Source organism: Cynara cardunculus, assembly GCF_001531365.2.
Source record: "Cynara cardunculus var. scolymus isolate 2C chromosome LG 16, CcrdV1, whole genome shotgun sequence".
NCBI lineage: Eukaryota > Viridiplantae > Streptophyta > Magnoliopsida > Asterales > Asteraceae > Cynara > Cynara cardunculus.
Genome location: NC_037543.1, coordinates 10,009,249 through 10,023,565, shown reverse-complemented (window position 1 = coordinate 10,023,565; position 14,317 = coordinate 10,009,249). Strand labels below are relative to the sequence as shown.

General features: G+C 35.7%; 2 protein-coding genes across 3 annotated transcripts in view; one reads left to right on the top strand and one right to left on the bottom strand.

Annotated features, from left to right (window-relative positions):
• The first annotated feature begins 507 nt into the window (after nt 1-507).
• Nucleotides 508-10,160, top strand: LOC112529676 (transcription elongation factor SPT6). Of its 2 annotated transcripts, XM_025141015.1 has the most exons (8): nt 508-643; nt 1,972-2,044; nt 3,532-3,810; nt 7,897-8,172; nt 8,760-8,873; nt 9,092-9,189; nt 9,544-9,763; nt 9,979-10,160. In XM_025141015.1, exons 1-8 carry the CDS (start codon nt 641-643, stop codon nt 10,062-10,064), a joined length of 1,149 nt encoding a protein of 382 aa, XP_024996783.1. In that variant the 5' UTR covers nt 508-640; the 3' UTR covers nt 10,065-10,160. The 2 variants fall into 2 exon arrangements, with proteins under 2 accessions (XP_024996783.1, XP_024996784.1); XM_025141016.1 differs by lacking the exon at nt 1,972-2,044 and having other exon boundaries at nt 567-643.
• Nucleotides 10,161-11,620: 1,460 nt separating this feature from the next.
• LOC112529434 overlaps nt 11,621-14,317 on the bottom strand; it is a 31,671-nt gene continuing 28,974 nt past the window's right edge. The window contains exons 17-22 of the mRNA XM_025140715.1: nt 13,909-14,097; nt 13,556-13,833; nt 13,202-13,403; nt 12,877-13,119; nt 12,060-12,139; nt 11,621-11,991 (exon numbers count right to left, since the gene is read on the bottom strand). Of these exons, the coding sequence (XP_024996483.1) occupies nt 11,844-11,991; nt 12,060-12,139; nt 12,877-13,119; nt 13,202-13,403; nt 13,556-13,833; nt 13,909-14,097 (1,140 nt within the window). The 3' untranslated portion in view covers nt 11,621-11,843. The remainder of the gene's footprint in view (nt 11,992-12,059; nt 12,140-12,876; nt 13,120-13,201; nt 13,404-13,555; nt 13,834-13,908; nt 14,098-14,317) is intronic.

Sequence of the window (14,317 nt, the reverse complement as noted above, 5' to 3'; positions counted from 1 at the left end):
TTCGTATAACTAATTGCGGATAAATATAATCAAATAGAGGATAAACATCTTATTTTAAAATATAAAAAATCTAAAATATAATTAGGATAATTATCTCTAACAAAATAAATATAATTACAATAATTATCGAACTCGATAATTATCCTAATTATAAGTTATAAATAATTTGGTACATAATGATTAAGTGGTACATAATGATTAAGTGGTCAGAATGATTAAGAGGTTCTCATGATATAGTGTAAAATGAAATATAATTGTTTGATAATTATTTATAATGAAATTAGGGCGCTGAATGGTTAAGAGAGACCTATGATACAAAATAATTTAGAGAATTTTAGAACCATTAAGAGATATATTTTTTTTTATTAAATAAAATTTATTTTTTAATGATACAGAGGCTGTCTTGTAGTGGAAATGTTATGTTATGTGGTTAACAAACAAGACGAATTTGACGTGCAGGGGTCATTGGGCCTGGCCTTTTTAACCGATCATTTTAGGACCGTAGTCGAGGTATCTGGGCCTCTTCTCGCTGACTCACGTTCACGTATCAGTCCTCTAATTCAGTAATCCTCTGCCCTAGACGCTCTTACCCAACGACTACGACTCTCCTCAGCTCAGCGTGTGTTTGTTCCTCGTCCAAATGGTAAGTTGCTTCCTAATCACCTTTGTTTCCTAATTTTTGTTGTTTCATTATCATAATATTGTCGTTGCTTCTCTAAATCCTCAAATCCGTTTTCCATCTCCAAAAATAATGGTTTTGAGGTTTGGAAGTAACTTCATTGGGCCAATGTTTTTAGGGAGTTGTTTTCTTTCGTTTTTGTTTTCTTATACATAATTGTTTTTTTAAGGGATTTCGTCTTTATTTGGATTGATGTTCATGGGATTTTGTCTCTGTGTAGATTGATGTTCATGTAGAAATAGAGCTGTATTTGGAAATTTAATATATGCAAATTAGGTGTTTGGTGAAATGCTTCAATGCAGCAAGACTTTCAATTGAACTTTTCCACTGCACCAAGACTTTCAAGTTAATTGTAATTTATCCACTATTATCCTTACCTATGACTAATTTCATCCATCTACTCTCCATCTTTCTGTAAAAAAATGATCACTTGTTGTCCGTTTACACTTGCTATACGCCCTAGCAAACTGCTATCATGTTATTAAACAATTGAAAAAGATTGTTAGTTACTTCTTGTACTTTATTGTAAAATGATGTCTTATGTCCTGTTTCTAACCAGTTGCATTTTCAAAAACCTGCAGGTCAAGTGTAGACAATTATCATTTTTGCCATGCATTGTAAAATACTACTGTAGGCAAAGAGAGTAGTTGACACTGTATCAAAGTATAGACATTACAAAAGGATTTTCTTGTTGGTCAAGTGTGTACAATTGTCTTTCAAGTTTTGATTATACATGGAAAGTTCTTGTTCTTGGTTAGCCTTGTTTGTATTAGTAACAAATTGTTCATGATGAGTTATTTGTATATTAACTGAGCTCTTTAACCTTGAAGGCCTCAAATGAAATCCTGAGTCTAATTTATCTCATGACTGCTTGTACAGTTACCTTGTTACTATAAGTTGGTTGCTTGTGGCTTATGTTTTTCCCCTTTTATGACATTAGCATCACAATTTGCTTCTTTATTCATTACTTAATGTCAACACTATATCTCTTTGCACTTTGATATTGTATGTAAACTCTTTTTACATCGCTTAACTAACCCATCAATGATGTTAATCTGCATATGAATCTACCATCATTTACCATGATGGGTCGGGAACAGGGATTGCATTCCTTGCCCCGTCACCATTCTTATTCCAAACCCCTTAAAATAGTACTTCTTTTATATATATCAGTGGTATTCTTTTGGCTTTCCGCTCAGGGCATCAGAAACCTCAGGACCGGCCTTGGTGATAGATTTTGCTTTTACTGATGATGATGATATTGTTCTTGTTTTGGAATTTGCCTATTTTAGGGTGAAGGGACAGGGAGTTTCGGGAAGAGGAGGAACAAAACATTGAGGAACAAAGCTCCATTCTTGAACCCTGGTAATTTATTGGTTAAATAACCCTAAGTATCAATAATTTAGGATGGATGAGCTGAAGTTTGAAAAGATTTCATAAGGATGTGTTACTTTACATTTTGGTAACATAGGACTTAGGAGAAATCAATTATATCTTGTATTTGTTTTTATTTTGTTTGCTTGGGATCATAACCCAGTCAAAAGTTGCCTCTATTTTCAAAATGTGTTATGGTATATAGTAATTACCAATGCTACTAACCAATTCAAATTTATTTGAAGTAGGAGCAACAGAACCAGCTCAATCTGACCAAGAATGAAAATTGCAGATTCTTATTGTAGGATATCTCGTGTTATTCTTAATTTATTTTGAAAAATTCAGCTAAAATTAATTATTTCTTGGTCACTGTCATTTCTAATTGTTTTTTTTGGAAAGGGTGTCCGGGCCAAAGCCCGACTAATCCCCGGCAAATTTGGAGGCTAAACATGGCCCCACTTAAATGTCGCCAACACTCCCCTCCCAGGGCTCGAACTTGGGTTCATGACTATGCCATGCCCAAGCCTTACCACTAGGCTGGAAGGTCTTTGACGTCATTTCTAATTGTTGGGAGCATTGAAATTTTATTTACCAGATGCTTTTTATTTGTTGCTCCAGAATTCATTTGGTGTCAAATTGTTCTGTTTGTGAGGGATTGAGGTCTGGAGAGCACCTCTTATTTCTTTTAGGGCTGCTGTATATTTCAATAGTAAATTAAAGCTCCTGGTGCAAGTGTTATTCACATGGTGTTTAGTTGGTTTGAGGGATATTTCATGCATTTTGTCTTCATTTCAATAAATTTTTAATCAACTGGGATGGCATATATTTCGCTTTGATGTATTCTGATAGGATCGAGACGTATGACTAGGGTATTAAACTATGACTATGTGTTGGGGGGGAGGGGGCTGTAGTTTAGGTTATTTAGGTACAGGACGGGAGGAGGGGAGTTTGGAGAAGGTAGAGGCCGGTAAGGGGAGGGGTGTAGAGGTGGCATTTAGGTTTTCTTGTATATTTTATCTTATATCCCTCCAATGTCTCCCTATTTCTGTTTATGTTCACTGTACCTGTTGCTTTTTGCTCACACTTCTCTGCTCTTTGTCTCACCTGAATCTTTGTTTTCTTGTTTTTCAAGCCGGAGGACTTCACGGAAACAGCTCTTTACCCCGTGGGGATCCTACTCCCAAACCTTAGCTTTGTGTGGAATATACTGGCTTGTTGGTTTGGTTGGATATTATTGGGAAGCTTTTGGCCTTTGTTCCATGAAGCCATATGATTTTAGTATTAGAACTTATATCTTGAGCAGTATTTTGGATTCGAATTTACACTTTTGTTCTTGTATCTTACTATTCTAACCCGAAGGCAATTCTTCTCGTGTGTATTGTTAAATATTGATTGAGGTTGTGCTGGAAAGTATCGTTCTTGTTACATTGAACTTCTGATGATAAGTAATTCATTGCATACGTCTTCAATATTGGCAGATAATCTGGATGGTACTAATTCTGACAAGAAAAGGAAAGTAGTTGCAAGAAACAAGAAAAGAGAAGGTGCAAAGCTACCTGAAGCTGAAACAACGGAAATTGTTGTCTCCACTAGTCCAAGTGAAGTTTACGATGGTAAAATCAGTGCAGGAATGAGCGACAAGAAAAAGAAAAAGTTGAAGATAAAGCAAAGAAATAAAGAAAGCACAAAGGAGGATGGTGTTTGTGAATATGTTCCATACTCTACTAAAGTTGGAGATGATTCTAACGAACAAAGTGGTAAGCACTTGCAAGCTTTCACTGAATCAATAAGGTTCTATAATCAGTCTTTCTCATTCGTACCTTTTTAATAAATGTATTTACTTTTCATCCCGATCATCTGGTCTATGGTAGGCATGCAATGGAGCAGGGAATGCAATCCCTGGCCCTGGTTCACGTATCTTGTCCCCGTCCCCGTCCCCGTCCCCAGCGGGAAATCACCCAGCTAAAAGTTGGGCCCATCTCCGGTTCATCCCCAGCCCACCCCCGAATCCATCCCTGCTAATAATTGATTGCGTATCCTTAAGTAAAAATACAATGATTACGAATTCTCGAAAAACTTATTACAATTCACGCATGATGTCTGCGCATTAAACTACTACTTGGATTGGTAGTAATCAATAATTGTATAAAGGATAGTTGGTCGATATGCATGCATAAAAAATGGAAAATACAGAAAGGGATCAAGTGTATTTACCATCAATTTCTGGTAGCTCACTAGAGTTCTCACAAGGGTAGTCACCTTAGCCTTGGAATCTAAGTATATTAGGTTGTAATCTTTTAATGTTTTATATTTATATACATAATATTATATAAAATACAATTAATATATTATGTACGGATATAGGGCGGGTTAGGGAATGCATTACCTCAGCCTCTTGACCTGGTTTAATGGGGAATCCCCATCCCTGATCGTTTGTTTGGGGAGGGGGGGGGGTGAATTGGGTTTCCCAACGGGTTGGGGGCTCGGGGCAAATATCATTTGTACTATATCTTACTGTTTATAATTCTCAAGCCAATTTATATCTTGTAAAAAGGGAGGAGAACAAACATGTGAACATATGTCTCCTTTACTTGATTTGAGGATGAATTAAGATGGGACTGAAAAATGAGGAAGAGAATAAGATGCTATGAACAAATAAGTTCTCATATTTATCCAGAGACTGGGACAAAAAAATTTGTCCAAAAAACAAGAAATTTTTTTATCCATATTTTGTTAGTATATATTAGGCTTTGTCTAAAAATGTAGATCAGATCATAGAAAAGCGCAAAACAGATTGTTAGTCCAACAAACTAGTATAATATGTCAGACTGTCAGTTCCACTGAAAGGCCCAAAGCTGAGTAGGCACTAAGCCTAACCCCAATTTTAAAAGGTCCTTCTTCACCTTGAGCGAGTCTGCTTCCAGTAACTGGAATTCACCCAATTCCCAAACCGCCTCCATCAACACCGATTACTTGGTTAGTTTAGGAATTTCAACAGCCGCCTCCAGCAACGGTAAATTTCTATCACGATTCATGTAGAGACGATGGAAATTACAATGATTTATCCACCCATTCTACCGTCTGCGGCTCTGCTTAGACCTGTTACAACGTGCACCAATAAATTCTTTTATATATCATACCATGTACCTAATTTCTTCTAATTATTTGTTCCATGTCGTCCATTGAAAATTTGAAATTTGAATTTCAAATCATTAAACAGTATTGGATCTTGAGTTTTTGACTTATAGTTCTGAGTTCAGTTTTCGCCAATTGTGATGTTATTAGATAAATCTTTAGTAATTTGGCATTTGAGTTTACAAACAGTTTATTTATTGTGTCCAGTTTTTGCATATGGTCGTCTACACATTTCTTATATTTGCATATGTTACATCTACAGATTGCAATTTACTTAACTGTATCCGACTTCTTTTTGAATCTACAGATTGCAATTTATTAAAAATCTAGGTAGACTTCTTCGAGATTCCAGGACCACATTCGCAATTTACTAATTTTTTTTTCTTTACATAACACATCTAGACATTTCCTTCTATGGTTATTATGATAGAAAGTTAATTAATGTTGAGACTAGTGATTGAAAGGGGTTAGTTTATTCAAAACATGTGGATAAAGTATATTGTTTTTTTTGTAAGTTGTCCAAATCTAAAAATTATAAAAATGCATTAGCTAACGATGTATTTAGAGATTAGAAGCATCTTGCTAAATATTAGTATTTGTTGTATTTTTTTTTTTTGAAAGGCAATAATATTAAGAACAGGGAAGAACCCAAAACAATACACGGGGGAGTTCCACATTCTGCAAGGGGCAGAATGCAAGGAAGAACAAACAGAACACTACAAAAAACCTAGAAACTGGGAAGAACAAAAGATACAAAACAAAAGCATAGCACACATGAGCTAGACGGACATTAAGACTGCCAATTTAGATCCACACAACCAATCCACCCAAGAAGGTTTGTTGCTTTAAATCCTGTTCAAGATCCAAAGAAAGGAGGTTGACTGAATTTCGAAAAATATCTCCCGAATTTCAATCCGAGCATCTCTTTTGAAGACCAGATAATTTCTCTTCCTCCATAAGATGCAAAGAGTAGACCAAATGATTGCTTCCCTGACCGAAGCTAATGAGGATGCACTCCCATTGCTACCATTTCTACCATTGCCTGAAATTAGTTCCTCAATCGAACTTCTAGACCGGATATTCCTACCACACCAAGCAAAAACTTTTTCTCACACCCGCATACAGTTCAAGCATTCCAGAAAGCAATGATTAAGAGTTTCAACCTCACTGTTGCAGTTAGGACAGAGTCTAGAGTCTAAGTCAAAATCCCTTTCATAAAGCATTTTCTTTACTGGAATCCCTCCCCTACACAACCTCCATATGAAAACGTTGACTTCTTTTGGAACTAAAGAACACTAACGGGTAGTTCCAACCCCATCGTGTGTATCTAGCAACCTACTATCCAACATTTCTCTTAATTTTTTCACAGTGAAGCTTCCGTTTGCATCCATATCCCAAACCCACTCATCAGTTCCACCTGGATTAAATGAGATTGGTTGCAATAGTCGTGACAGATCTTCAAACTCTCGACTGGCTCTACTCCTAAGGGATCTATCCCAAGTCCATGGCCAACCTTCTCCCCCAGCTAGAACAATTCTATCACGCAGCTTCGCCCTTTTTACCCTCTCCAAGGCCCACAAACGAGGAAATCTATCTTTTAATTTAACACCCTCCAACCATCTATCCGACCAGAAATCAATATCAGCCCCATTACCAATACTTCTACTGAACGAGTCCAAGATAGGTAATCCTAGATCCTCCATTTCTTTTACTGCTTTTATCACCCGTCCCCAAGCACCAGCACCCCCAAGCGAGCCCCTACTATTCCTACCACTAAATCCGCCATCTCTACCGTAAACGCTCGATATAGTTCTATGTTCTATACACTTTTATTTTTGGTAATAAAAAAACATTTGTTGAAGATTTGCTCATGCATACAGGATATCGAGGGCCCATTTTTTTACAGAACGGGCCTGTGCGGAAGCTTGTGCTGTCATTACTCCTGCATTAGTCTGTGGTGTTATTGTCTTTTTTTTACATTGCTTCCTACTTGTTCTGATCCTGAAAGACAATTAAACACCATTTAGTATTCAACTGAGTTTTGTTTCTTGTTTTGGCTTGTATTATGTTTTATATCTTGATCTTGTATTCTATACCTTGACCAGTTTAGGCTTGTTGACGCTTTTGGGTCCTTCACTGAAGTTGTTTAAATGAAAATGGAGTTTTATTGCTATTTAAATGAAAATGGAGTTTTATTGCTATTTTTGCTCCTCTATATGTTTTTTCCTTCGCATGTGCAATGTGATTCTTTTCAGTTTCTGTTTTATAAATTGATTATGCCGATTGTTTTATCTAACATGGTAGTTAAATCATACTTGAATATCTTTCATTTTGGTGTCAAATAGCTATGGTGAGCAGGGTTGAAGTCTATGGATAGCATCTCTTATTGCTTTCTGAATGCTGTTTATTTCAATAATAAATTGAAACCAATCGAAAATGTGTTGCGAGTCTTTTTCATGCGGTAATTCGTTATGTCAGGGGGATTTTTTATGAAATTTGTCTTCATTCCAAACACATTGAAATGGATTAGGATGGCATATATGAGTGTACTTAGACTCTTGGGAAGCATATGGCTTTGTTTATTCTGAAGCCAACTTCCCATGTGCTGTTGCTAATAGTTGCCTTAAGTTGCGGGGGGAAGTCTTGCACATGTTATGACCAACTTTTGATAATTTGTTCATTGCATATTGTCCGCAACCATTTGGCAGATATTCTGGATGGTGCCAATTCCATCAAGAAGAGGAAAAAGGTTGTAAGAAAAAAGAAAATAAAAGGTGCAGAGTTACCTGAAGCTGAAACAACTGAAACTGTTAGGCGAGATGATGATGATGAGGAGGGTAAGAACAGCAGTGCTGGAATGAGCAACAAGAAAAAGAACAAGTTGAAGAAAAAGAAAAGAAATAAAGAAAATACAAAAGTTGAAGGTGTTTGTGAACTTGTTCGGCATTCTAATGAAGCTGGAGATGATTCTAACCAACAAAGTGGTATGCACTCACAAACTTTGACTAAATCAGGTTCCTTAATACTCCCTCCATCCCAAAATAAAGGGCCATTTACTAAACGCTTACCCGGTAAGCATTTACTGAGTTACTTACCTTACCGATAAACATGGTAAGGACCGAGAATCTTGCCCGGTAAGGACGATGGCAAGGACCGAGTCTTAACTGGTAAGTGAGAGTGGTGACTCTTACTTAGCGTTTACCGGAAAAATTGTTGCATTCAATGCCATTTTAATGGGCTAGAATCTTACCCAGTAAGATAAGTGAGGTTGACTCTCTCGTAAGTGCTTACCAGAGTAAACGGCCCCTAACTGTCCACTTTTAACAAATAAGTGCATACTTTATAATTCTACCCTTAATTATGAGATGAAAAAATTAATTACTCCCTCTATTACTTAGGGTAAAACTGTCATTTAGTTCATTAAAATGGTAATAATTATATTTTTCTAGGACTCTTGCCTTTTTCATCATGGACACTTATTTTGGCACGGAGGGGTCTTACCTTTGTTTCTTTATATCCTACCATTTATTGTTCTTAAGCCAATGTCATGCTATTTGATTATTTTTTTTAGGTAAATCAAAGGGTGCAACTCAATTAAAAGATGATGCTAGTTTACTTGATGAAGATGAAGATGAAGTTTATCAAATCTCTTCAGGGGATGAGGATGAAACAACAGGAATGAAAAGTATGCATCTTTCACAAATAGCTAGATGTGGTTAATTAAGAAATTATTTGTTTATTTAAATGATCATATGATGTTTACGTTATCATAGTAAAATCGATAATAAAGATGCCTGTTTTCGATGAAACCAACATTCACAAATCACCCGTAATCCTAGCTTAGAGACAACAAAACTGTTTTCAATTAGTCATCGTTTAAGTTTGTTTCTATGATGTCGTTAGGATGGATTGCTGAATATCATCGTGCCAGACCCGGGGCAGAGGTTTTGTTGCAACGGATCGATGACTTTCTTGTTGACTACTGGGAACAAAAGGAGAAGGTAATCATGCCATTCTCTACATGTATACATTACTTCAAGCAGGGGAATGAAAAATTAGTTACTGCTTAATACCTTTAACCAAACATCGCCTAAATCTAAAGTGTCTTAATGTTTCCAACTTTGCATGTCTACTTGTGTTCCCTTTTACTTATCATCAGCTGTCTTATTTTTATTTTAACCCGTGTCCATGTTTCTATTTTAATTAAAAAGTTGGAAAAGCTTTCTTATTAAGGGTAAAACTGTCGTTTTAATTAATTAAAATAGTGTAATAGTTGCACATTCTTAAAAAAGTCCGCCTATTTCCGTCATGGTGGGATTTATCTTTTATCGGGTGGTGGGTTGTTACGTAAACAGGAAAGAGAAGAAAGGGAAGCTGAAGCAGCGGAAGGCGGATGGACGGTTGTTAAGCATATCAAGGGTAGGAAGAAGACGACAGATGGTGAAAGTGGTACGACGATGGGGTCTGTTGCTCAGGCGGCCGTGATTGACAAAATGTCGAAGAAGAAGAAAGACAAACAACACGTTGTAGGCCTCAACTTCTACCGTTTTCAGAGAAGGGAGGCACAGAGGAACGGTATATATTATTACTCCCTCCGTAAGCATGTTTATTTCCTATTCTACCCTTAATTATGGGATGGAGAAGGTTTCTTTTTCTATAATTAAGGGTAAAATTGTGATTTTTTGGTTGATTAAGAAGTGCTTTTAGAGATTTATTGATTCCTGTTTAAGTACTTGAAGAATGATGCATGTAATGTTAATTATTTACAAATTGGAGTGAACTGCATGCAGAGATCATGATGCTGCAAACCAAATTCGAGCAGGACAAGAAAAGGATACAACAAATGAGAGCAGCAAGGAAGTTCCGCCCCTATTAGTTGATCATGAAATTTTCCTTCCATTGTTCAGAAGATTTATTGAACAATTTTCATTCGACATTTATGTAGACAGATTTGTTTAAATGATCATTTTTGTTATTCGAACTATTTATTTAGTATAAAAATCAAACAATTTGTATTTGATTATACAAATACAAGTTTTTTAATATTATATATATATATATATATATATATAGAGAGAGAGAGAGAGAAAATGTTTACTTTGTAAACCATGTTATTTGTATAAACTTCATTTAACCAATTATATTTTTTCATTTTGTTCAAATTTTTGTAATTATTGGAGGTTGATTAATTATTTTTATTGTGGAGGGTGTTAATCATAGATATTATCTTCTTCATTATTTTAATTTTAGAGAAATAAATGAAACAGTTTTATTAAAATTTCATTACATATTATATGAAACAACTTCATTAAAAAAAGTATTATATGAAACAATTTTACAAGATTAAACAATGAAATCGACGAATAATGGTGGTTTGCACGGTTTGTACAAATTTAGCAGTTTGCATTTGACCGCTTCTCTTTATATCTATATCAATAAGAATTAGATTTAAATGAAAATTTCTATAATTGTGTTCAACCCCCCTCAATTACTTGTGTGTTTGTCGTTCTTAAACGGGACTTAACAATTTAAATTAAGAAAAAGCCCTCTCTCTATAAATTAAATAACTTTAAATTTTTTAACAGAAGTTTTATTTTTTATTGATAGGCAAATGGAATATAAGTTGGCAAAGCTACGAAGTGAAGGGGTTGTGTCGTGAAGTATACTAGGTTGTGTGTGGTACATGGAGTAAGATAAGAAAAACTCGTTGTCCCATGTTTTGTATGAGATGAGACAGGAGCAACGACTGAGACTGGGTGGAACAAGGCAAGACAATAATAGGTCTCATTTGCTCCACAAAAATAAGTGAAACAAGATAAGACAAAAAAAACTTATTTTGTTCCACAAAAGTAGGTGAATCAAGATGAAACAAAAAATGGCTTTTTTGTTAAATAAAAATAGGTGGGACAAAACAACCTTCATTTGCTCCACAAAAACAGGTGAAACAAAATGGGACAAGCATTAATTTGTACCTAAAATTGAATTCGACAAACATCAGTTGTTGATACAAATGAAGCAGAAGCATTGGAAACTAGCAGCTATGAAATACTAATATTGCTTTTTAAATTTTGTAGAAACGTTGGTTGGAAATGATATCAAAATGGATAGACTTGCATACTTTCGTTGATTAATTTTATCATATTATACATAGCAAAATTCGGTGATTGTATTTTTTTCAATGAAGTCATCGTTTACGAGTGTGAAACATGGAAACCGAATGAATGGAATCAAGAGCTTTGAAACAAGGATAGAAAATTGGATTGAATTGGAACATTAACATCGGATGGATCCAATCAGATCCAATATAACCAACCGATCATCTACTAGATTGAATGAAATCGGTTGTCCAATGTTAATTGGATTAGATCAGTTGACAAAATCCAACATCCAATGAATGTCAACTGATGAACAGACCTAAATACCAAAATCTACACAGGGCAATGATTTATTTGGTATATGAATATTCATGTATATAACAATAAGTGCAGGATGGAAACAATGCAATTTCTTTTTTTCTTTTTTCATTTGTTGCCCTATATTATATATACATACAGGTACAAGGCTGAATATATATCAGTTTTGATTTTCAAGTTTTCTAAGTAACCACCTCTCTACTTGTATGTCAGCAAAATCCCATACAAAAACATGTCTGGTCTCATGATCGCCAAAATGCCACCACGTCATTACTATACAAGGAGCGATCTTGAATCTCCAAATTCGCGACATGCCAATTCACAAGCAATGATTGGATGCATTTACACAAAACAAGTGCAACTGGGAAAATCCACCACTCGCTTTCCTCCCTGCAGCAAAGCAAAATCGCTGTTAGAATATTGATTCATTGTGTAAAACGTCAACAACATTTGCTTACATGTTCCATGGTTGAAAGTCCGGGGCTTTATTACTGGGCTGACTGCAGTAGTGAACATAACCACATATAAATGCAACCACCTGAAAGAAAACAAATCAGATCTAAGGTTCATTCCCTTTGAATACGACTATACATGAGGTGGTGGTTTCTACGTATTATGTATATATATATATATATTTATATTTATATATTTATATTTATATTTAGAGAGAATGGGGGGAGAGAGGGGGGGGGGGTGTGTGAGGTTTAGGGGAAAACCCCCTTAAAAATAAAAAATTGAGGAACCCTCTAATAACCATTCATCTGTATAATATGCACATGTGCATGCAAGTAGTTAAAGATGTTTCCTGGTTTCTATGCACTTCTGCATGTTATTAGCGATGGATGAATGGTTATTCAGGGTTTCTCAGTACCTAACCCTTGTATATAGGGTCAGGCTAAGGGGAAAACCACAAAAAATCTAAAAAGTGAGGAACAGTAACCATTCATTTGTACGGTATACACATGTGCATACAAGTAATTGAAGATGTTTCCCGGATACATGTGCATACCATACAGATGAATGGTTATTGGAGTGTTCCTAGTGTTTTCATTTTTTTTCTTTTGGGAGGCGTTCTCATGAAACCCCCCCCCCCAACATATATATATGTATATATATGTATATATGTATATATATGTATATAGTGGGGGGGGGGCAGATTCCTGTGTATAATATATATACAGGTTCGAGTCCATGTAACAGATGCGTTTTTGTATCTTTGTGTCGATATGGAATAATTTTATACAAGTTTGGTGATTCAAGAAAATGTTGACATACCACATTAACTAAGGATGTTATGTTCCAGAGAGCGTACATACGAGCAAGCCCTGCAGAACGCCTGGGTCCTTGACTAAAAAGAGCATTAATCCCAGCAGGAAACGGAAGCAATATCCCAAGTGGCAAAATGAAGAGAACAAGAAACACGCCCACAAAAGAAATTGAATATAATTGGAGTAGTGTAAGTAAAACTAAACTAAAATCTCCTAATAGTAGCATCGAGATGACCAGCCCAACAAGATCCTGCAACAAACATCAACTCATGTTCAGATGTAACATTTTACTTACACTCACACACAGAAAAAGAAAGAGAAAAAAAACCAACCTGGTGGCCAACAGGTTTTGTGTTGTGAATTATAAAAGAGAGGGGAAAGAATATATCTCTCTTTTCGTTGAAGGCTTGCAAAGTGTTAATATCTAAAATCCTACCATAACTCCTCTTTTGACTTATATTTTTTTCAGCTCTCCTCCTGTGTTGGAGTAAACTTGTAAATTCTCTTGAATCAAAGGCTGGACCATCATTGTTACTGTCAAAGGCATCAGCATGTTCGTAAGCAATGAATCAAAGATGCAGAAAACCATGAAAATATAAGCAAAAGGAACATGAAAATAAGATATACTTGGCAACAATAAAAGCATAGAGCTTATTTATATGAAGCAATCTGCATAAAGCTGTTACCTCGTGTGTTGGTCCTCTTGAGCAGTATTCTCAAAGGAAATAAACTCAGGTTCATCAACAGCAGATACAACAAGTCCATATTGATAATAGTCACCCGTTGTAGCTTCAAAAAAAGCAAGATCAACACGTATACCATAAATCCTCAAAGTAGGATTGGCAAAAGTATCCAGCCATATGACAACAGTACGGAACATTGCCCTGAGTCGACCCCGACTAACCAACCGCAATTGTGCATTCAATCCAGCCACAAATCGATACCAAGTGGTAGGAGGAACAGCCTGAAAAGACCAAGTCAGGTTACACAAATGTCTTGGCTACTATGATTGTTGCTCAGGGTCAATCAAATAACAAACCTGATTTATGAGACTGGTAATTATATTATCACTTTGAAGTGACAAGGGTGCCATGTAACTTCCATCACCACCAAACAATAGAGACAATGGGAATCTTTGGTGAAGCTGAGGAGGAAGATCACTTCGCTTTTCATCACCGCCAAGGAAAAAATCCACATAAGCTAGCATTAAATCAGATGTCGCAGCCACCTACAACATGCATGTATCATATAACATCAAATTTTCCAAGCCGTGGAGACAACATGATGGGTGTTAAGACACCTTGAGAAAAACTCTTTCTTGTAGATATTCAATAAAGTAGTACCCTTAGAACCAACTATAATTGACAAAAGAACTTCTTATCAACACAAAGTGGAAGGTTTCGGGTGTTAAATTAATCCATCATTGTTTACCGGGTAATATATAATAG

Coding starts and splice junctions, on each gene's coding strand:
- LOC112529676 (XM_025141015.1), top strand. Junction 8,874..9,091: donor TGAAACAACAGGAATGAAAA/GTATGCATCTTT, acceptor TGATGTCGTTAG/GATGGATTGCTGAATATCAT. Junction 9,764..9,978: donor AAGGGAGGCACAGAGGAACG/GTATATATTATT, acceptor AACTGCATGCAG/AGATCATGATGCTGCAAACC.